The 23,783-nt window shown below is 45.5% G+C and overlaps 1 protein-coding gene across 1 annotated transcript in view; it reads left to right on the plus strand.

The window, feature by feature from the left end:
- Positions 1 to 23,783, plus strand: part of GRIN2B (glutamate ionotropic receptor NMDA type subunit 2B) — a 211,265-nt gene that overhangs the window by 114,126 nt on the left and 73,356 nt on the right. Inside the window, exon 4 of the mRNA XM_075079039.1 lies at positions 19,079 to 19,193. Coding sequence (XP_074935140.1) covers positions 19,079 to 19,193 — 115 coding nt within the window. The remainder of the gene's footprint in view (positions 1 to 19,078; positions 19,194 to 23,783) is intronic.

Consider the following 23,783-nt stretch of genomic DNA (forward strand, 5'->3'; position numbering starts at 1 on the left):
TTCCAAGCACCAAGAGGCTCTAGGGCAGGAAAAGCAGATGATACTAACCTTGGACATTCTTTAGCTGTTGGTTTTCTTTTACTGAATGAATATCACATGTCTTCCCTTCACGTATCATCCCCCCACCCCCCTGCTCTGGGCTTTACATCAGCCTCCTTAATAAGAAGTACTCTGTTTTCAGTCCCAAGTGAGTGCCAAGCCCTTTGCTGCAGGGCTCACTGTTACCTGAAGATCTTGTCTGAAATAGCAAGCTGGCTCTTCAGGCATGCTGCACACCCCTGAAAAGCCAGTCAGAGATGGGGTACCCTGCAGTGATGTGCATGGGGGCTCACAGGCCCCTCCTACCCCACCCCAGATCCTTTTATTCAACATCATCAATGACTGGAAGGTAGGAGTAAAGAGCAAATTCTTCAGGGTTGTGGTTTATAGTAAATTCCTTCAGGTAGTCAGCTGCCATATTGATGACTCTAGAAGAACCTCCCAAAAATTCATGGGTAAGAGGGCCCTGTTATTAAAGGGAATTGGCAAGGACACACCTCTGCCAAACCTAGCCCAGGACTGCCGTGGATGCAGTGGGAAAATATCTCCCTGTCAAGTGGCACTGACCAGAGCATACAACAAGAGATGCATCCTTTCTCTTACCTATTCCCCCTCTGCCATGATGATGCCTGTTGCAGGGTACTCTCAAGGTGTTGTTTTTCACACATATTTCCCAGACCTTCAGCTGCCTCCACCTTTACCTTTGAGAGAATTTGCTTACCTTGCTTCTATCTCAGTACTAATTTCTTGAGACTTCCTTGCTTGACCCTCCCATAACTTCTTCAGTAGTCCAAGAACAAATAGTATTTCCTGGGGTTGAGATAGAGCAAATGTAAAATCCATGAAGGGGAAAAGGCAAAAAGGAGAAGAATTAAAAAACATGGTCTAATTAAAGAATGGAAATAGCTACTTTAAGGGAATATTATGGCACATAGCTTAAAAAAATACCAGAATGGATTAGCCAGCTTTCTGAACAGGACAACTCCCAGCTATTACACAGGGCTTGATAGAAGCAATAAAGGCTCGTGCATCAGTTCTGCAGAGACAGGAAGAAGTTCATTTGGGCAGTGATGGGAGGGAGATTCAGATGCTCTCATAGCTCTGTTCCAGGGTGGGAATCCTTTGTCACCATTGTTATGGATAATGATGAAACTGAAGCACAGGGCAGGGCTGTGAGGTAGAGAACAGGCTCATCTTTAAGTGACTCAGCCTGGCCATATGCTCACTGCTCACTCTGGGACTCTCATCCCTCTTTATTTTCTCCTGTGTGTCCTGGTGCAAGGAAGGGAACTGCAGCTCTCTCTCCAACGTCATCATCAGCTTTCTTTCACCCTTATAGCTGTGCAACTGAGCTGTTTCTGCCGTGGGTCCCTCTGCCTTCACCTAGGGCAGCTCCTGACTGAAGTGGTAGGAGAGCAGATGCTATGGTCAGGGACCCTGCTGGGCATGGCACCCACTGAGGCTCTGTGAGAAGGAGGCTAAGAAAGCAAGGAGGCTCCCTTCAGTATCTAAAACATGGCTACTTAGCTCAGCTGTCCATACCCATTTCCTCTGAAGTTCTGGGCTAGGAAACTCAGAAAAAGTAAACCTTGCTTGCGAGTTTTTAATATTTCTTACTACTGCTAAAACAGATCCAGAGGTTCCCCTTACCAAAACACTCTGCCTCTCCATCTACCCCATCCTACAGTCACAGTTTTTGCCCTTTACTCTCCTTTCGTGGCCCAGCTTCCTTCCTACTCTTTACCCATCATACCTGACTGCAGGGTGAACCAGTGTTTTTGTTTGTTTAGTTGTTTTTATTATGCTATTTGTTAGAGTAACTGGAAAGACCTATTGCTTCTGTTCACACTTGTTTGAAGGTTGGGCTAAAAAACTCTGTGTGTGTGTTTTGTGCAGGTGTGTAAGAATGGGTGACTGTGACATGAAAAAATAGGTGACGAGTAAGTTAATGGTCATAGTTCAGTGTTTGATTATATCACTGGAAAATGGATGTGAAAAAAATTACCTAAGCTGGCCCTCCTTTGAGTGGAGGGTTGTACCGTGTCACCTCCAGAGTACCCTTTTAAGCTGAATTTTTCTATAATTCTAAAAATCTTGTTTGCTGTAGTGATATTTTCATCCTGAGCTGTGTTTTTACTTGCTTGTCTCACAGTGCATGGCGTGGTGGGACTGGGCAGTATCTGGAATCTTGTTGTCTAGGCACAGAAATCCAATCAAATGTTTCTCCTTTCACAGCCTAAACAAATCTTACTTTGCAGGAGAGCACAAAATTACAATTTGAAGAGCTCATCTGGCAAAATGTTTTGCCAATCAAGGGCTGCAATGCCAAATGGGGTCAAAGTCGTTACGTTTTCAGAGTGAGTGTTTGCTAAATGAGGGCTTGCAGCTGGAAGTGAAAATGTAAGGCTGAAACTGGACCCATAGGTGAATGTTTCAGCATTTTACCTCTTTCCCTGTCAAAATGGTTCCTGTGAGCTGCACTTGGTCTTCTTAGTCTCTGAACTGCCCACCATAACACCTCAACTCCTTCCTAGAAACCCAGCTATTCTCGCATGGTTTTTCCCACGTCAGAATAAAATGAATCAGAGATGAGGGGGTCATGATGGCAACTTCAATGTTCCTAATAATTTAATATTTTCTGTCAAAGACAGTGTGATAGCCACAGTAGCCTTGATTCTGGCTTTCTATACGGTCTCTGAGAAGGATTTTCACACATATCAAACAGTGTAATTTTTTTAGACATTAAGAAAGCAGGGCCAAACCCCCTATTTTGAATGACTGGCTACTTGATGTACCATGGCAATTGACCCTCTGGAGGCACTGCAGGCCTAGCTAGCCTCTGATGTCTCTTCTCAGCTACCCCTGTCAGAACTGCTCTGGGAGGACTGAAACTGGGATTGACAGATGACATTTGCAACTTGAGAGGCCAGGGATGCTCAGAACATTATTCCAGGACCCATGCAACCAAGCTGCATCCCTGCACAACCTCCACCATGCAAAAGTCCTCTTCTTCAGTCACTGGCTACTGGTTTTGGTGGCAATGTCTGCATGGGATCCAGGAGCCATGAGGTCCTCATCTCAGCTCTCAGCCTTCCCCCTGCCCTGCTGAACAGACTCTAAAGAAACCTGTAGTGTTGCCACCCTGACTCAAGCTGTTTTCTAACACCACTATCATCCGTGGCCATTTTGTAGCCAGCTGAGGCAGCATATTTTGGAGTGGGTCAGCCTCCCCTCTTCCACAGGAGCTATTGGAAAGCTGACTGCAAACAGATTTTCACTGCCCTGATGTGGACTGATGTCAAACAGTGCCCAATGAGAGCTGACAAGCTGACAGACCTGATCCGTCAATGGAGGATGATGAAGGGGGGAGGGGGGTGTGAAGAACATCTCTTGCACATGCCTTCAAGTGACACAGAACAATTTCACAGATGGGCCAGCAAAGCTCTTGTGTGTGACACAAGTCCAGATTTAATAGCCTATCCATTTCTGTGAAGGCAGGTGCAGGTGCAGGGGATACAGGGATAAGAAAAGTTCAGTGCCAGACACAAAGTAGCCCACAGAAATCCAGCTTCAAGGGGCAGGCTTCTGTTTGGTGCTGTCTCTGACCAGTAAATAAATGGAGGTGGGCTGGCTGGGAGTGCTTGCTAAACTCAGAAGTAGAAGGTCTCTGGAACCAGACTGTGGGCCACAAGAAACTGGTCTTTCCTCTTTTGACTCGGGCATCCTGTGTTGCAGAGTACTCTGGTAGAGTAATTGTGATGGAAGAAAATATTTGGGATTGGCTCCTTTTATTGGTGCATGGTTAGTTGTTATATGCACAGTGAAGGGCTCAGGGCTGCGAACTGTCCTCTCAGGAGAGCAGTGTCCTTTGGGTACTGCCCTCACCTTTGATGAAGTCGAAGATGCAGCTTTGCTGAAGAAAGGAACTTTGGGTAGGGATCCCAGTGTTGTCTCAACTAGCGGGTCAGAATTGGGGCAGAGGGGGAGCCTTCACAGCTTTCTCCTGCCCATGGGGCATGGTACATTGTTCAGGCTCAGAATCAGACCACTTCTCACATGACCTAAACTTGAACTCATCTGGGCCTACTACATTGCCTCATATTGGCCTACAGAATGACACCTATCACCTTACTTCAAGCTTTTAAATCAGCCCAGCCTGAATAGAAACATTCCTTGTGAGCTCACCTGTTTGATGCTGGTCCCAGCTGAACAGGCTTACCAGGATCTTCTCAATATAGATCTGGAAATCACCACTGAGCTGGACTTGATTTATTGGTTGCTGTCCATGTGAAAAAACTAATCCTGGGCTGACTCTTTTCCACATTGACCAGTTTACTACTTAAGTCCATAACAGGTCATTAGTATAATTTCATTTTTCTTCCTCCAAAATGCAGACTGGTTTCAGGTCCCACCAACAGTCCAGGTAAAAGCCTAGGCCAATACCGATGATTTTCACCCTGACGCTGAGCTCACGAAGGCATCATTGTGGTAGCTTTGTATCAGACACCTAGGAAATTATAGAGCTCGGAAGAATCAGTCAGCTGCTCTTCCCTTATCAGGAAAGCTGGGAAAAATTCTGCCACTGTTCATGCTCTTTCCTTTTATCCCAGGTAACATGACTAGTGGTGAGAGTATCTTCGAGGTGGTCTGGTGGCCTGGGCTTTGGCTCCAATCTCAGTAATAGGCAGAGTAATGCAGATGAATCACTTGGTGGTCCAGCAGACCTGTGGTTGGGATCTGTGCATGGAGCACAGGGGTAAGGATTTTGCTTCTGCTGTTGTATTGCCTGGGGAGACTGGCTGCTTTGTTTTATCAGTGCAGATGATTTAGAGAGATGAATGGTCAGAATGCAGGGCACTTTGGGATCCCCTGCTCTGAAAGACATGTGGGTAAACCAAGCTACTGTTGTATTAAAAGTTAAGCTACTTCATTGGTGCTATACTATCAGTAGAATTGAAACATATAGTTTGAAAGTATACAAACCAGACCCTTTCTGTTTGGTCCATGTCCTTTCCTGTGACAAAGTGGAAACTGGCATCTCCTTGCTTTATAACTCTCTGATTTGCAATCTTTCTCTCCGTCTTCCCCCACCCTCACAGCAGCCTGTCCTCATACTACTGATTCATTGTGCAATCAGATGGGTGATAACAGATGCTTCAGGAGAAGGGAATCTTCCTCCACAATTTGCTTAGCCAGTTGTGTGGTTGGAGTAGGAGTCAATTCCTTCCTGCCGTCTGCAGCCGTCTGCAGCCTGAAACGACTCATCCATCCCTTACCATCCTAGGGGTACAACTATAAATACTAGCAAGGGTTCAGAGAAGTTGCCAGCCCTTTTTAAGTTCTTTTTCCAAAATCTGTCTTTGACTGCTCCTTATGGCAGCAAAAGGCTTCTGATGAAATACAGCGTGCAAAGGGGTGTGAATGGCTGATCATTCATCTCGTCGAGCTGCCTGCCCTCCGCGTGTTGCAGAAGACGGTTAGAAGGCAGTACTAACTCATTTTCACAGTGTGCTTCATTTCCATTAGCAGAATCTCCTCTAATTTTTCACTTGGCCGCAACATGGTGGCACCTGTCATGTCTTAGAGAAAGGTTGGAACATTTGCTGTACAGAGTGGGATAGACATTGTTGAAAGGAATGTGGCCCTATGCAGAGGTGGACCCAGCAGCTTTTAGTCAGGCACAGCCTTTCTTCTTGCCTCAGTATCTAAGTTTGCAGGGAAGTAACACTTTCATCTTGATTTCAGTGATTAGGAGTGACATCCTCTTTCTACAACCATCTGGGGTGTGAAAGCAAGTACATCTGTGTGGTTCAAATCGATCCAGAAAGGTGGAGAGCAAACCAATGGCTATTAGAAAAATTATCCCTCTCTGCCTCGCTCCTTTCTGCCCGCCCCGGTTGTTTCATTTGCCAATCCGTATTTCCTCCCACTCTTCAGCTGGGCCAAATTTGGTTCTGTCTGGCAAAGGCGAGGGCACCAAGAGTCTCATGACTTGTGGGGAAGGGGGAGAGGAGTGGGGCTGGGGTTCGTGGGGGATGGGGTACCCTCAGGGCTGGCCAGGTGATGGCTCCTACCTCCTCAGGCCCTCCCAGGCCCCTCTCCAAGCCCATTTCTGGGATTCTGACTGACTTTGACAGTTGGTTGCTGATGAAAGAGGGTTTCCATGGCAATATACCAGCGCTGCTCACTCCTTCCTCAGTGCTCTGCCTTCCTTTCCCTCCTTCTCCATCTCCTCGCCCCCCTCCTCAGCCCTCCTGTTTCTCAAGCATGTTGCCATGGAAAAGTCATAATGCACAAAGAATTTCAGATCCCCCCTCCACCCATTGGGTGGGTTTTTTCTTTGTTTTAAAAGTTTGTTTTTCTGTTGAATGTGTGGGTAGCGGAGACTCCATCTACCTCTTCAAAACCTTGTCCCTGGGCAAGAGGGAATTCTCTGTCTTGGTCTCGTAGGTCCTTGTAGAGGGAGGGTGGTGGGAAGCTGCAGAGGGAAGGTCCAGCTGATGGACACCCCAGCAAGGTTATGGCTTTGAGAAGTGCTTACGTGACGCTGGAGGTTATAACTGTTTTTTTGAAGGGACAGTGTCATTTGGAGTCTGCAGTCTGAATCTATGACGTTTAAGCACCCAAGAAACGTTGGAGAAAAAGGAGGAGTGCGAGATTTCTGAAAGGTGCCTCCTCTGGAGGCTGCTTTTTCTGAAGTGATTATAGTGACTGCTGCCAACAGTAAAGGGTGCAGACAACTCATACGCTACCACAATATATGCACAGCAAGAGCTGTGGAAATGATGCAGCCGAAGATACTGAATGAGACCAGAACTAGAGCCCACATTATCCCACCTGGTCCTCATGCTAATTCCCAAGCTCTCAGAGTATGTCCACACTCTGTCAGGATTTGTGTGTGAGGTTTGTGGGTTACGTTTTAGTTTGTTATCTTAAGCACCAATTAAAGGTAAAATTAATTAAGTTTCTGCTCAAATTAAATAAACTCACCTGGAGAACTCTGAAAAGCACTGGGTTACTTTGATAGCTTTGCATCTCTGGGTAGCAGAGCTGGTTGAACTGGAGGGAGCTGTGGTATGGTAATAGATGTGGGAATTAACACTCTGCTGCACTCTCCATGGAAATGTTCTGGTCTTGCTCCCAGCATGCTTGTTTTTCCATCTGTGCTGTGTTCATGTTTCCCTGCTGCGGGCACTGTGGCCTGGGATCCTCAGATATATGTTGGAAAACCTTATTCACAGTATTTCTAGGTTGAAGGAGTCCTGGAAGCCTCCTGAGCAAATAAATATTCTTGGGAAATTTCCCACTGTGACTGTTCAGGAGGTAGAAGGGAAAGGATTCAGATAATATATCCCAAATTTGGACCTTGTACTTATTTCAGACCTCCTGGGAGTCTTTTATTGGACATGATGTTAGCATCACATCTGAGGCTGCTTTAAACTGACCTTTTCCTGGAGAAGAAGCAGAGGAGTAATTCAAGATCAAATGCAGCTCTAGAGTAAAATGGCACATTTACTTCACTGGAGATGCAGCAACATGGGCTGAAGTTGACTCCTTCTCTCTCTTTTCTTGTTCAGGAAACATTAAGGATGCACATTTTGTTTCTTTTTCATATAGACAGCTATATTCAGGCGTCCTACTGCAGACACCTAACCTACGCATTGTGGTTACCTCTCCCCATTGTTTGTGTGTACCAGGCATCTGAGTCACTGGCTGCGCGCCTGGCCTCAGATGCCATAATAATCACAGAGTCTAAATTGGGCATGTGGAGTAGGTGATGGAGTATAACCTGGAGTCTTTACAGGCTGTTAGAAAAATTATTGATTTACAAAACCATAAAGTCACAGTGCTGGGTCATTGTAGCTCCTCTTCGTTTGCATGAATTCCTGGAAGGTGATGGATTTTCAGGTGCCACAGACTGCAGTCTGTCCCACAGAAAGAAAAAGCCTGATCTGTCAGCAATGCTCTACCTCTTTCCTTGTTGATATGCCTTTTTTTTCTGTTCTAGATGAACATAATTTCTTCAGTCCCATGCCCTGTGTTGTTTATCTCCTTCTGTCCTCAACTCCTTTTCTGACACTGCTGAGGAGGAGGTCTGAGTAATCGGAGTGCCATATTGGGCACCTGTCAGGTGAACCCCATCTGTATGTTTCACAGAGGCTCCTGAACATCCAGCAGCAGAGAAAAACTCTTCAGTCACTACCATTCTGGGCTAGGAGTTGAACTGTTGACCAGAAGGCAAATATTTCCTTTCTTCTTACACCTTTCAGGCCCCAGGGATGGATCCAGAAAGGTTTTCCAGAGCACTGTGTGAGAATGTAGGAGTGCACTGACTGTATCAGCAGATACAGTAGCCCCCCTTATGCTTAGCAAGACCTCGTGTAGCCCCAGACATCACTCTCTCTTTTACCAAAAGGAAGAGAGAGAGGGCATGTAACTTTATTTAACAGAGCCTGGACGACAAACTACATCACAAAACACTCTACAAAGTTAATAATACGAGGCACAAGTCGGATGTGATATAAATGATGTAAATGTGTGAACTCTGAGTAGGACTTTGGCAGTGTTCCCAGCCGTGTTCAAAATGTACCCATGATATTTCTATCTCCCATATTGGGAACCCACTAGAGACAGGCAGAAACGACTTAGGTTGAGTTTATTATCCATATTTATCATTCATTTCAGAATAGCATCTTCCTCCCACACTGATCCATCCTCATGGCACTGCATATGCACCCAGCTCAAAGCAGGAGGCTTCACACTCTGACTTTTGGGGCAAGAGTTGAGAACAGTGAGATATGTTTGAAGCATTCAGTGTGTGTTGGAAAACTCAAAATAGATGGTGTAAGAGAATATGGACCTTGTAGCTATGCAGGTAGAGGTAATGAAAGGGGTTTGCAAGCTGTCGAGTCATGGGACTTTGGGGCAGAAAGGAGGCATGTCTGAGTGTAGGAACCCAGGCAAAAGACTTGAAGGAGATTCTTGGTATTTATCTCCCTTTTATATTTTCCCAGTGCTTGAAAAAGGGATGTTGTCAGTGGAAGAAGAGCACAGAGGGCTTATGGCTGTGACCAGGGCAGGGATAAGCAAAGGCTGGGGGCTGAGGGTTTGCAGAGTATTTTCTGAGCTGGAACCTGGAGTTCAGGGAGCACTTGGATGGGTACGTCTTGGCTTTCAGAGCTTTGCTGACCCACAGTGGGAGCACAGAAAGTGCCAGTGGTTATGCAGTTGAGCTGGCAGCAGTGCCCCGGGAATGGCTCCGTTGGAAGTGTTGACAAAGGCAATAGCTGGCAATAGAGAGCCAACAGGAAGGATGGTAGAAATGGCAGTTTGGGTGGAGAAGCAGCAGCACAGGGAAGGATGCTGATGGTGAGGAGGGTACTGACTGCAGCAAGTGTTACAGTAGCATTTGGAGTGACAACTGCAAGTGAAGACAAGGGTGGCTAATTACAGACATGATTGTGAAGAGGAAGAGGAGGCAGGCACAAGGAGGAATGGTGGGGTCTGCGATTATGGCACTTTGAAGTGAAGAAGCTACTGCTCAGTCCAGGCCTACAAGAGGGTCAGTTCTGGTAATAACTGAAGCTGTGTTGTCCATGTGTGCCAGCTCATGACTTGCTTGCTTCTGTTTCTATCTCCTACCTCACTCTTCACTTTCTTTGCTACTGCAGCATTTTCCCTGTTTGCATGTAGTGTGGAGAGAAATGCTTTAATTGTTTCATGTAGAAAAAAGAAAAGAAAAAGAAATCTTAAATTAGACACTACCCCACTGGTGATGCATCCTGTGCCCCTTGTCAGGCAAATGCTAGCTGGGAGGTCTTCTCAGGAAGAATGAGGTTTTCCTAATGCTGCAAGGAAAAAAATCACGAGGAAGTTTAAAGGGGAGGGGGAACAAAAAAAGCACCCCAAGACCTAATTGTTCTGAGACCTTCCTCAGCCCAAGGAAGGGTTAATGCTTTAAATGCAATGTAATTTCAGCAGCACTAAGGAACACGTTTCCATGGAAACATCAACCCACGGAGGGAGAGAAAAAAAGGAGAAGGGAGAGGGAGAAGCAGTGGAGAGAGAGCAGCTCCTCTGGCAAAAGAGGAGCAGCCTGCAGACCCCCACACAGTTACCGATGGGAGTGTGTGTGTGTTTGTTTGTTTGTTTGTTTTAAACGACCTGCCCCATGGAGATTTGATAGGGGATTGAAGAAAGTGATAGAGTGCCATCTTGGCCAAACCGCTACAGACCCAGGAAAATCCAGTCACACTTCTCTGACTGAGTCTCCCTGCCAGCGATAGCTCTGCTCCTGTGAGCGCTGTGAATTCACTGCCCTTGCAAATGTGTGAATGCTTTCAACACTTGATAAACGTTAAATAGCCCCCAAATCACTTGTGGTTTCTTGGTGTGTTGAAAAAGTTAAGTTAGTCTGGTGTTTCAGAGAATGTAACAAAGGGATTTATTTCAATCTCTCTAAAAAAAGCTAGTTCAGCCTTGTCTGGCTTGTGGCAGCAGTGAGAGGGACCTTTCTGGCAGATTTGAATGATTTTCCACAAGCAAGAAAGCCTTGAAATCTCTAGAGGAAAATTGGTGTGCTCACCTCCTTGCTGGTCTTGAGTCCCAGGACAGAAAATAGAATGAGCTCTGGCTAAATACAGATATGTCCTGATGGCCAACTCCCAGCATACCAGCCACCTTCAAAGACCAAAGGGGCTATTGACATGCACGTCTACTCGGCCAGTTGTTTTAAGCTGTGGTCCACAGCTATGTGGGTCCACAGGAGATTTCTAACAGATGTGCAAAAATAATTAAGCAAAGTAAGGCTGTTGTCAGTGGGATTAAGTTCACTGTATGGGGACAGTAGTTCAATTGGAATATTTTCTTAAGACTCTGCAAATTGACAGACCTTGAAAAGCATTATCCTGGGTGAAAAGTCACTGTGAAGAGCCTCATTTGACTTCTGTTCTGTGACTGCTTGTCCTATCAACGTTTGTATGACTGTGCCCTAAGACAGATAAAGAGATTTGAAGGACATTGCTTAACCTTTCAGTATTTGCCTGTTCCTAGTGGTATGGCTTCCATCAGTGACCTGTTAGGTGGATGCCAAGACATAATTATGACCTGTTGTCAGTTGTTCTGACAAATGTAATTTTCTGTGCTTTTACTGCCCCATGTAAGCAGACTTTTAGTCCTTTCAAATGGGAGAAATACCTTGAAGACTAGTTTTACTTTGGAGAAAAGTGATGTTATCTGCTCCTAATAAATAAGGAAAGATGGAAAGGTATAGAAATAAAAATTAATACTTCAAAAAAGTAATTGGCAGGAATTTATTAACTCAGAAATGCTTTGCAGCTTGGTCCAATTTTGGACTGAACATTTAGGTTTTGTTTTATCCAGTCACTGTAAGAATTTTGACTTTAATTCTATTACTTAAAGGTTTGGTGAGTCAATTCAGAAGTATATTTGTTTTTATCAAAGCTTTTTGGATTAAAAAAAAAACTTTCTAAGAATAGACTGATTTCCTATGAGATTTATAGATAGTTCCAGCTTTAACCAGAGTATGCTCTTAGAAGACTTTTCCTTGTTTCTGTTTTATCTCCTGTGAGGCCAGGAGGTGTAGAGGTGTATTCTCAAGCTAGTTAGGACTCTGCCAATTTCCCAGCAAGAAATACAATTTTGGAATAAAAGTTTCAAATAAAATATTTTGGGTTTAAAATGGAATATGTTGACATAGAGATCCTATTTGCTGTCTCTTGTGATTAGGAGCATGGGAATTTTATACTCCTGTTTCTCCTTCATAAAACTTGGATGGATGAAATCTCCAGTGACAGACATCCCTTCCCTGATTGAGATGATGCTGTTCCTTGTGTGAGACTCTTTCAGGGTGGCACATTACAGATGTATTTTAACTGGGGCTCTTGTTCATAAAAGAAAGGGCAGAAGGTATCACGCAACAGACCAGACTGTATGGGAGCATGACCATGCCAGAAGCTTCATTTTCTGTCCAACGTCATTACAGCTTTCAGATCTTCTGATTCTCTTTCTCTCTGACAAAATGTTGACCACCTCGTGAGAAAACGTTGTTGCCAAATTCTTATCCCCCTTTCCCATTTAAAAAGTGGTTTTGATAAGTATTTTTTCCTGGCTCTGGCGTTTGTGAAAATAGGTCGGTCAGGATGTGTGTGATAAAAAATTGGCTTTGCTTGGGTTTTCAAGATATTGCTGTGACCGACATAGCAGACGGGGCAAAATGAAGATTTATCCTGCCCTTTTTTCCATAAACAGGTCCCCTCATCCTAATTTATACTTACGTTTCTTACAAGTGACCTAGCTCTCACAGTCTGGCCCTGGTACTGTGAGCAGCACCCTGTCAAAAGGAGTGTCAAATACCACTAAACCTGAATGGCAGCACGTCTTTTCCCCTTTCTATCAAAGGCAATGACTGTACAGGACCAAAAACAAATGGGAGATCAGGTTCTAGATTATATTAGGTACATGGAAAAAATGGTTATTGTGAAAACTCTGAAGCTCACTGAGCAGCCTTTCACCTATGTGTCATTACTGTAATTTCTGCTCCAGGTTGGAGCAGACCCCATGTTCCCCATTGTGGAGGTGGGGAGATGAGTAATTCAGTGACTTTGTGCAGCTGAGTCCCCCCTCTGTCCACTTCCTGACAGACATCTGTCTGTGCTGCAAAACCTGTGCTGCCATGCTTGAGTTTCCTTTTACATTTTCAGGAGGGAGGCTGGGGACTACACAGGCTGTGGAAACTGAGCTTCACTTCTTGTTCTCAGGAATGGTCCCGTCTCATTAGGATCAAGCAATGCATGTAGGAAAGCAGCCCTGCCGTTGCTCTGGCTCCCTACGTACTCTGAGGATAGATATGCTCTTGGTCCCCAGGAACTGTCAGCTCAGAGTCTTTCTGAAATGACAAATTCATGGTAGATAAATAGAAGAAATGGGAAATAAAGTGGAAGTACAATTTTTTTTATGATTAAGAGATGAAGTGATGGGAAAGATTCATCCTTCTACTGTGTATAGGAGCTGTTGCTTGGAAGTTTCAGCACACCTGAACGTTGTTTTCAAAACAACTTTGCTGAATATGATGGAAAAACAGCAAGCACAGAGCAGTAGAAATTTCTTTTCCACCAGAAATGGGTATTTCACAGGTCAGGATCAAACACCAAGAAAATTCTTCTTCCTAGAGTTGAGGGGCCAGAATCTCAGCAGATCAAACAGTATCACTCCATAGATGCCACCTGAATATAACTGATTTATTCCAGTCTGGTATCTGCCCTCTTGTCTGCTAAAAAGGTGTGGACAGAAGGGAGAAACCAAATTAATCTCTTATATCTCTGTTATTGTGGCCTGAGGGATATTTCCTAATCTAGATGGCCTCCTACCTTCTTTGTTTAGTGAAAACAATCTTGAAGTCTGGACATTTCTCTCAGCCTGCTGGTCAGGTGGGTTCCCAGTAGTATGAAATGGCTGTAGCTTGGACAGTTTTTCTGGTGCGGGATGCCCGCACAATTTCGAATTTGGTTGGTCTCTTTTCAACACTTGCTTGCTTTCTTGCAGTGCGTCTTCCCAGATTCAGTGGTAACACTGACAGTAAGAGAGGAAGGAGCAGAAGAAGAGTGAGATACTGTTTCTTTAAGATTTAATGTCCCTGGTTGCTTCTATTTTTTCCGATCTTGTTTTGTTTTTGTTCTTCATGACAGCAGAAAGAACAGAGACTGTGCCCCTTGTTATGTAAAATCAGCTGCACTCGTGCCCTTTGCATGGCATCCTTTTGCTGTAAATCCTACCTGACACCAGACAGATGTTACACAGACACAGCCAGATGTGCCCGCCTTTCACAACTCCACAAGCCACCGGCACTGCAGCAGCGGGAGGCAGTGCAGGAGGCTGGGGCAGCGCCGGGCAGTGAGGGATGGGAGAGCCTTTGAAAGGTTCAGCCAGGGTCATTACCACTATGGGAAAGTTTGATTTAAGGCCCAAGCAGAGCCAATTCTCACCTTTTTGGGGGTAAGCAATTGGATTTGATATCCCATGGAGACTGCTTTATCTCAGGAGACCTCATGGACTCGCAGCTAGGTCTGGATGGCTGTTGTGCATGTATTGGCTGTCCTCTGAGGCACAGGCAGCCATGGAAATGTTGAGCAATGGTACGGAGAAAAAATATCTGTATTATTTTAAGCTTCCTATGGGTTTGGAGAATGGAGGTTTAAATCAGAATTCGAAGGGATCAGTTGTAGTATTCTCATTAAAAAAAAAATCTATACTGTTTCAGTCTCTCAGACAAGAGCAGATGCTATTAACAGCATAGTTAGTGCTGGTTAAACCTTTATTGGTCAATCACTTGCCACTTGAAGGTCAGATTTCCCATTTGTAGATAAACACACTGGTCCTAAACTCAATTTTGCTCTCCTTTGAGTCCACCCACCTTTCTGTCTATCCATCCTCGTCCAGGAGCAGGTGTGTGGGCCAGGCAGGACATGCTGCAGAGCAGGACTGATGCATTCTGCCAAGGCTGTTTGCATCAGCCCAGGCAGGGCAGGTCTTGCTGGGGCTGGGTGACGGAACATGGTTTTTTGCTGTGGGCACTTGTGCTGAGATGCAGTAATGCGCTTGTCTACATGTCTTGCAGTAACACACTTTCCTGGGCATGAAGTGGGTCTGGGCAGGCAGCTATGCCTGTCTGTGGTACCTCTGGCTGGTGGGGTTTAAATGCTGCCTCTAGGAGAAAGAAGACAACTATTTCATCGCGCAGATTCTGCGGGGTAAAACCCTTACACTGCCTTTACCTCACTGCTGTTATGCTGCTTAACCAGTCTCAGTATTTCATGCTACAGTGAGTTTCCAAAGTCTGCCTCCCCATCCCCCCATCTGGCATCAAACTCTACCTGCCTTTTACCTTGCAAATCCTCTCCAGCCGAGGTATCCCATAACCTTTCCTTCCCCACACTTTACCTACACCCTGTTTTTCCCTTGTGTGCTGGACTGCTGAGATGACTCCTCAATGTTGATGGTGGAGAGGCTGTATCATTTATATGGCCTGTCTTATGCAGGGAAGCAGTCGCTGTTAGTATAATCATGCCATTTCAGACAGACTGCTTGTCCCATTGGAGCGTAACGAGCACTGACAGGGTGCAGGGGAGTGTGTGTGCACACATGAGGCAGGGAGTGCAATGGGATGAACCAGGGTATTGTCCAAATTTGCCCACCCAGTCAGCAGCTTCAGGAGGAGCTGATTCCCAGCAAGGCACTGGAGGCAGAAATAGGAGTGGTTAGTGCTGATTCTCAATGCATCTCCTTCAGAGCTGTCTCTGGGGCAGAGAAGAATTTAGTTTACACCCTCACTGACTCTCCTCAAGTCCCCTCCACTTGACACATTTGCCTCTCCGAGCTTTCCCCATCACTAGCTGAAACCATTTAAAATGTCATCATCTCTCCGCTGGTCCTAAATTGGCCATCTGACGTGGTTTTAATGCCCTATTTCCAATGCCAACCAGCTTTGGAAACATTCTCTGTTAGCTTGCAGGGCTGTCAGCCTCACATCTAGGGTAGGTGATGTTACCTAGTGGTCAGAGCACAGGATGGGAAGTCGGGTCCCCCCAGGTCTGACTTGCTTTGTGCCCAAGGACACATCACTTCCTTCTTTGTTCCTGCCTGCTCGTCTGTACCACGAGGCTTACAATGTCAGCCTGTTTCCACAGTGTCGTGTGTGTTTTGCTCCCACCCAGCTGAGTTTGGGCATTGCGGCTGCTGCATCTCCACTGGGCTGGGGAAGGGCTTGACCCTTCCGTGCATGCACTGAGCAGCTCCAGAAATGCCCGCATAAGCAAAATTCTTTGCGGAAAGGTGTTTCTAGCAAATTAAATTAAATCGCTTGTCTCTGTCCCCCATGACCCCTTTCTCTTTCTCTCTCCATCTTTGAGTCCAAAACATCCAGGCAGTCATGGATTAAGCCCTTTACAGGCACAGTTTCATCTTGGATTACCTCACCTGCATGCACAACCTGCTGCCCTCATGTTGTGCCACTGTTGCAGATGGTGGTTCAGTGGTGGTTCGGTGCAGGCATGCCAGGCATCTCCCAGCCCCCTGTTTGCCTGTTTGGGGACTGGAGTGTGTGTAGACTGTAGGGAGGAAACAAATTCCCCTGGCCAGTGCAGGCAGCAGCATTGCTGGCGTACCAGGGCAGCGCTGCTGCTGAAGGGGATGACTCTCGCTGTGGTAGTGATGGAGGGCAGAGCCACTCGAGTGTGGCTGCCTTACAGCATGCTGCTGACTTGGCCTGCCAGGGAGTCCTTCAAGCCCTGATGCTTTGTCATGCAGGTGTTCCTTTCCCTGAGCAAGCCCCACAGTGCCTGGGGTGCTGCTCTCACCCTGCATCCCGTGTAGGTGCTGGGATGTAGCAAGCTGCAGGAGGGCTGGAAAGCTGTGGGGGAGCTGCTGCTTCTGTACTCCTGCAAACTTCAGTAAACATGTTGTTAATGGGTTCAAGAGATAACTGAATAGTTATTGTGCCAAATTTGGAGACTAATTTCAGTCATTAAGGTGCAAAGCGAGGGATTTTAGTGCCACTTTAAGTATAAATCTCAAGGTAGCTCCAAGGATCAGAGTTGCTGATGATCCGTCCTTGATTATTATTAGTGGTTCTAATCTTTCCGGTGGAAATTGAACAGAAATTATACCCCCTTGTGTCATATCTGTTGCTGATTTCTGTGACCTCTTCTTGTCAGGCTGTGCAAGGCAGATTCCCATAGTGGCATCATTCTCAGGTGGGAGGGGAAAGAGGGCTGAGAACTATTTAATATTGCTGTTTGTTTAATTAGATATTGGCACTGTTTTCTAACTACTGACATATAAAGCTGCAACTCCTATCAGGCTAATGGCTTCCTCATCTTCTTGGAGCCTTGCTTTGTCTTTGCTCTGGTGCCCAGTGACGAGAAGACATGAAATGGGTGTAGCAGTAATCTTGGTCCACTGGAAGGTCTTTCCCACCACCAGAACCTTAGGTCTGGTAGGCTGCACATACCTGGCAATGGTCTGTGCCTGGCATTCCTCAGTACCAGAGCAATGCAAATGGCTGGAAAAGAAATGCCAGAAGAAGAGCATGTGTGGTCCTGACATGGAATCTTTTACACCATTGCAAACAATTGCATGGCTAAGATTTTCCACATGGCTGATGTTTTGGGGTTCTCTCAGTGTTTGGGTGCCAAATGGGTCTAGCTTTTGGAAAATAACCAATAGTCTGCCTTTGAAAATCATCCTGTTGCAAATGTTTCATGCTGGGCTCCCGTATGGCTGTATTTCCTACGCTGTGCATGTCCCCTGAAGGTCACAACATGGAACAAGTATGGAATTTCCTTTAGAAGTAAAAATAATTGCTGATTGCACTTGGTAATGGGAATTAGTGGATGAGTTTGGTTGATTAATGGAGTTAGGACAAAAAAGTTTGTGAAAAGGTATAAGCTAAAATCATGACCTGCTTTTTTATATGTTTGAAGAAGTTTCCCTCTTACTAATGCTTTCATTAAATTAGTAGGGAGTTCTCGGTGTGCAAGTAGTAGGAAAGTGTGAACTCACTGAAAGAACACATATTTATTTTCTTTTTTCTTGAAATTAGTTCAAATCAAGTTCAGAAGGGGCAAACTGAAGCTGAATATCAGGAAATGTTTCCTGGTGTCATGGGGTAATAGAGCAGAAAAGCCTCTCATGTCTGCAATGGAAATGTTGCTTGTGTAATTTATAGGAGAACTGGGCAAAGCACGGAAGGGCAGAGTCCTGGGGCTAGCCCTGCAGGCAGATTGGTCACCTCTGCCTCTCTTAGTGACGTGATGCTACTGGTGCCAGAGCAGGTGTATAGAGGCGAAATCTACTTCATGCAACAGGATTGTGAATTGAAGTGAAATATATGAACAGGGGAAGCTGTCAGAGTGCCATGGAGATGTCATATAAGCCACTGAACTGTGAAATGTGTATTTGCCTCCTCCTCTTCCCCACAGTGTCATTCTGGATGGCCTGACAGTTAAGAAAACAATAGACCTGATTCTCATTTACAGCAACACTACTTTAACATGCTTTCATGATACAGCAAGGCCTCGAAATGAGTGTAGCTGTAATCTCAGTCCACTTAAAGGTCTTCCCCACTGCCAGAGCCGAGTGAAGAGGCCTTAGGATAAATAAGATTGAAACCCGGACTGTTTAATAGTCCATTTGTACAGCTGACATGAGATGCCCCAAAGGGGGGTGCCTTGCACAGAAGTGATGGGGCCTTTGCAGACAAAGAGAATCATTAATGTTGGCTGCAGGGATTTGCGGGGCTGACCACCCTTTAGTTTGATCTTGCTGAGTATAAGGCATGACTCTGTCCCTAGGGAAAAAGATTTTCACTGGACTATCTCAACAGCCACTGTCCCTATTCCTAAACTGCTTGAGAGGGTTGCTTTGGGCCCCACAAAGTGTGCTGGCTCTGATAGCGATGTGTCTTGCAGGTGTGCTTCTCCTTTCTCTGCTCTCTGCAGCTTCCTTTATCATTGCCTCAGTGTTTGGGCTGGGGGGAGGCTGTCTCCACTGCTTCTTCACCTGTAGGCCATTGCTGTCCTCAAATGACATGTGAAATCCCCTTTGGAAAGTGAGCAAAGTGTAAGTGTAGGCTGTGCAGCGTGTTTACACAGATAATTGCTATGAATCCCTTTGCTTTTTGGGGTAAGGGAAATCAAGGACCGTGGACACACGTGTGTGCATGTGACTCAGTCATACTTTCGGGAATTCATTGAGAACCGATGTGGGACATTGCTTCCCTATCCCTGTTACAAAACAGGGGCAATTGCCTTGCCTTGCGTGATTGTCTCAGTTCTTGGAGTAATTGTCCTGCTTCTCCCATCCCTTTCCACTTAGATTTTCCTTTGCTGTCCCTAGCTTCATAACATTGTTTGCACTGTGCTCCTACCATCCTGGTGTAAGCTACAGGATGGGGCACAGGCTCTCATTTTGGGTTCAGTTCCCAAGCATTAACATTCTCCTCGCTCTTTTCTCTCTCCTGCAGGTACCTGATCAATGTCACTTTTGAAGGCAGGAATTTGTCGTTCAGTGAGGACGGATACCAGATGCATCCCAAGCTGGTGATCATCCTTCTGACCAAGGAGAGGAAGTGGGAGAGGGTAGGACACATTTGGTAATTCTCAAACTGTGTCAGGGAGGAGAAGGATGGAGGAAGGCTCCAGGCGAATAATACCCCCCAACTTTCTGTACTTCTTATCAAGGGCTGGCAATCTCCTCCTTGCATCCTGGATCACTGGTATGTCCAATACCCAGGCTGCTGTCTTCTCCATGCAGGGTGCCATTGCATTCTTCCATTAGTGTGCATAAAAAATTAATTGGCTTCCCTTCTGTAACCTCTGAACGTAAGTTTTCCTGCCTTTCAGAGAAGAGTCCTGTGCCATGGGTTTCAATAGCAATGACAGAAAATATTTCTCTGTGTGGCTTGGAGGCAGTGAAGTTCTGTATGCTAAATGACTGTGAATGAGCTACAACCACACTTAGTAATATATGCCAGTGTTAACCGTGTTTGATATATCTGGCCACTGTCGTTTGCAATGGGATGGTGCATTAAGTAGGATGTGTACGTGAGATCATATTGAGCTGTTCAAAGATCCAGATCTGCATATTTCTAAATAATTTGCATGTAAGCCAAAGCATTATTTTAGAAATGGTGTGGATTTCTGTGTTAGTGCAAAGCTTTGGTTCATTTCACCTCCCACATAAATGTCAGTGGTCCAGGCTCAGAAAAAGCACTCTCAAAGGGTTTGGATTGAAGTAGAGGGGGTAGTTTGAGGGCTAAGAAAATAAGATATAAAAAAGTGATGGGGTTGAAAAGTCAGAGCAAAAGCAAGGAGAATTCAGCAGAGCACTTGCTAGATATGAAGTGGAACTTGATCTGGTGGTGATCATGTGTATGGCTTAGAAAAATGCCCCTTTGCCCCACCAGGCAGAGAAAGCTTTCTCTCCTTGGCTGCTTGTTCCCTGCATGGACTTGCAAGTGGCCTGCATGGCCAAGGCCAGGAAGAAATTAATGGGGAAATGAGAATGAAATAGTGGGCTGTCAGAAGTGCATTCAGAAGAGGGCTGGAGGAACAACTTTTGAAGGAGGCAGAAGAGGCATCTCATTAGTGCCTGGCAGGCACTAAGGTCTCTGAGCAGTTGCAGGAGTTTGAGAGGAGGGTGAAAGGCTCCAGCTTGTGCCTGGTTTCCAGGAACACCCATCTACCTCATTGTCTTGGCACTGTGCAGGCCAGATGAGAGTGTATGGTCTGGGAGAGTCAGCAAAGGTCTCAGTTGGACAGGAGCATGAGGAAATGTATGGCATGGCATCAGAATGTGTGGACAACCCTTGGATGTGTTTGGAGGCAGGCTGGCTGCTCAGGGGGTGGGCAGGCAAGCCTTGGGCTGCAGAGACCTCACTTCAAGCTCTGCCCATCACAAAGCTTCACTGAAGTCCACCAGGCAAAGTCCAGGAGGATTTGTTCCTAGTGGGTGCCACATTTGTTCTCACAGAGGAAAACCCAATCATCAGAGCAGGAAAATAAGGCAGTAGCAGCATGAATCCTGCTAGGGATTCTTAGCAGGGCTAGCTGTCGGGAATCTCTTGCTGGAATGCTTTACAGTCTCTGGGGAGGTGCAGCTAAACACAGTCCTGTCTTTATCCTGCTTCTCACACGCTTTACCCTGTTACAGTCTCAGTGAGGGCTCGGGGGCTTCCATTAGTGGTAAGAGGGGTTGTTCTGTCTCTGACAGCATATCCGTGGTCTCTCAGATGAACCAGACAATTAGTGGAAGGGATGCTGGTGAGCTAGAGTGTTGGGGTTAGACCTGGGACCTGCCTGAGCCTTGCTGTCTGTGGGGACAGCTTGGCATCCATTAAACCCAAACAGATATTCATTTCATAGGAGCTGGAGCTGGATTGAAATAAGACTATGATGAACTATGGTATCAGTGGTATGAAAAGCCCATAATGCTTCCTGAACACAAATGTTTTACCTTGAAGTGGGTGTCTCACTCAGTGGGAAGATCAGATTATTATAATCAAACTCTGAGGTGTTTGAGTTTTACACTGGTGAGCTGTTTGAATTTTACTGGCAGGTTCTTCCTGGAAAATGCAGAAGTCATCTCCAAAATGCTCTGAGCACAGAGAAATACCTTTCATACCTCTTTTAGTTAATTTTCTCCATTCAGTGGAAAAGCAAACATTAAAATATAAGGGTGAAACTGAGCTCTTTGTGGCAAAGATCATAATTTTGTTCTGTGTTTGCAAAGAGTCAGGCAAAACAGAGTGCTGGTCCTTAACAGCAGCTCCCAGGCAATGCCACAATACAAGTCATAAATTATTCATATATTATTAGCACATAATCCCAATACCTTTGTAAGTGCATTGCTTTGTAGTTTAAAATCCAAACTCTCCCTAATTTTTACTAAATTAGCAAGGTGCTTTCTCCTGGCAACTTCTAGGCAATATATAGAAGAAACTGCGCAAAGTGCAGGAGATTTTCCAAGTCAAACACTCAGGCTGTAGGAGATGAGAGATGAAAGGCTGCATGGGAAACACTGATTCAGTCCACTTATGTGCATTCACTACAGCTCAGTCTTTAATTACATTGCTGCACACTTTTATCCATAATCAGATGCTATGCCTGGAAGGAATATCAAGAGGTCATTTCGTCCCTCCCTGTGCCCAAGGGAGGGATCAACTAGACTGAAATTATTCCTGACAGATGTTTCTCTCACCTGTTCTGAAAGTCCTTCCATGCTAGAAACTCCATGAAACCCTGAGGCAATCTCTTCCATGGCTTCTTTCTCCTTACCCTGGAAAGTTTTTCTAATGTCTAACCTAGATTTCCCTGACTACAGTTTAAGCCCATTACTACTTGGCATCTCCCTAGTGGACATAGAGAATTGTTTATTCTCTTCCTCTTTTTATCTTCCCTATGTATGTTTGAAGGCTTCTATCATGTTGTCTCCCAGTTGTCTCTGCTGTAGATTAAACAAGAATTTGTTCAGTCTCTCCTGGTAGGGCATGTTTTCTAGTCTTCTGATCATTTTATTAGTCTCCTCATGATTTAGTGACACAGTTTGCTGCTCTGTACAGCTTGGTGCAGTTGATTCTTGAAAGATGGCAAATAGATTGTGAGGAGTACGTCTTATGGGGTATATGCGTATAAAAAACTGTTTTAAAACTGGTGCGACGCCTTCCATTTTCTGAGCAGCAAGTGTACAGACAGTGACTGAACTGTTTCAGGATTTCAGGTCTGTGAATGTTCCTGAGATTTTGATTTTTCATCCCAATTTGGGAAGAAATACCTTCAAAATCTCACCAGTTATTTCAGAACAGGAATTCATTTTCCAGAAGAGCTACAGCTGTCCCCAGCCTCTGATGATGATAAATCTTCTCCCGCGTCCTTCAGACAGACTGAAGCCTCATAGGGCTGACAATCATGAAAGAATATGTAGAACAACCACTTTCCGGAATAGGGCAGTAACCTGAGCTCTTCTGCTCTGGTAGCCACAAGTAAAGATTCCTCTTGTGATAAGCAAATATGCTGCATTTCATTCACTTCTGTGTTCTCTGCTCCTTAAGGGCAGAATGCTGCATGCCTTCCCTCACTACCTCTTAATTAGCTAGTTAGTAGAGCTCTTCTCTTCACTGGTCAGACAGCCTAGGTGTGTTTTGAGTGCCTAGATGCCCCTGTTATATTTACCATAGATGGGCAGGTATGCAGGTGGAGGTGGTGAAGGAGGTCCACCCTTATGCCCCATGAGGGCCCTGCCTCAGTGCAGCGATGAGATGGGGCCAGAGATCTCGCAAGCTGAGTCAGAGGCTTGGTGCTACACTAGGTTTTGTGCATGTGGATTGTGGTGTTTTGTGTGGGAAGAGTTTTCTCTCAGGCTTTTCCTTTACTTTACTGGTTGCCTTTCTCCTCTGCTCTCCTATAATCCCATATATGATAAGGACTTATTTCTGGGTTCATGATCCCTTTGTGAGAGCTGGCAAGTGCTGCTGTCCAGCTCTTGCTTACATCCACCTCCTCTGCTGAGGCAGGATGCAGCAGTCCTGTCCCATTAGCTCCCAGCTCCTCCTGTCTGCTGCCTCACTTTCCCCCAGCAAACCTGGGAATGACACAAATGTTACTATCTCTGAGGCTCTCTTTGGGATTCTTTCTCTACTTCAATTTCTAGTGAGTTTTGCACCAATTCTATCACTAGGTTGCTCTCAGCCTCTCCCTTATGCTTATGCTTCTCTGCCTCTTCCCTTAGGTGTGTCACTGGGGATTCAGAGCACCTTTCCATGCGGCTCATGACAGCAACGTCTTGTCTCATCCCACAGAGCCCTTTGATTTTCAGGCTCCTTGGGGCATCTTTTACCAAGCACGTTCCAGTAACTCCTGCTTATGGCTGGAAAAGCAAAGCCCCAGGTGATGGGTTTGGTCAGGGTGCCACTACAAGCCATCTTAGAAGAGAACAGACAGGAAACTTATGCTGAAAGATTCATTCTTCCTGCTGCATATGCTCTATCTTCTGCCCCTATCAACCCTCACCCCCCTCAGCAGATAAAGTGTTTGCCTGCTGCTGCTCCTGTAATTATCAGTGTTTGACTTTTGAACTCTCAAAAATCAATTAGCAGCATCTGTTCTCCTTCCTCTAGCCATTGGTGTGGCCATGATTACAAATTCACAGGCAGGCTGCTCTTAGTCTGTTCC

Source organism: Phalacrocorax aristotelis, chromosome 1 (genome assembly GCF_949628215.1).
Source record: "Phalacrocorax aristotelis chromosome 1, bGulAri2.1, whole genome shotgun sequence".
In the NCBI taxonomy this organism is placed as follows: Eukaryota; Metazoa; Chordata; class Aves; order Suliformes; family Phalacrocoracidae; genus Phalacrocorax; species Phalacrocorax aristotelis.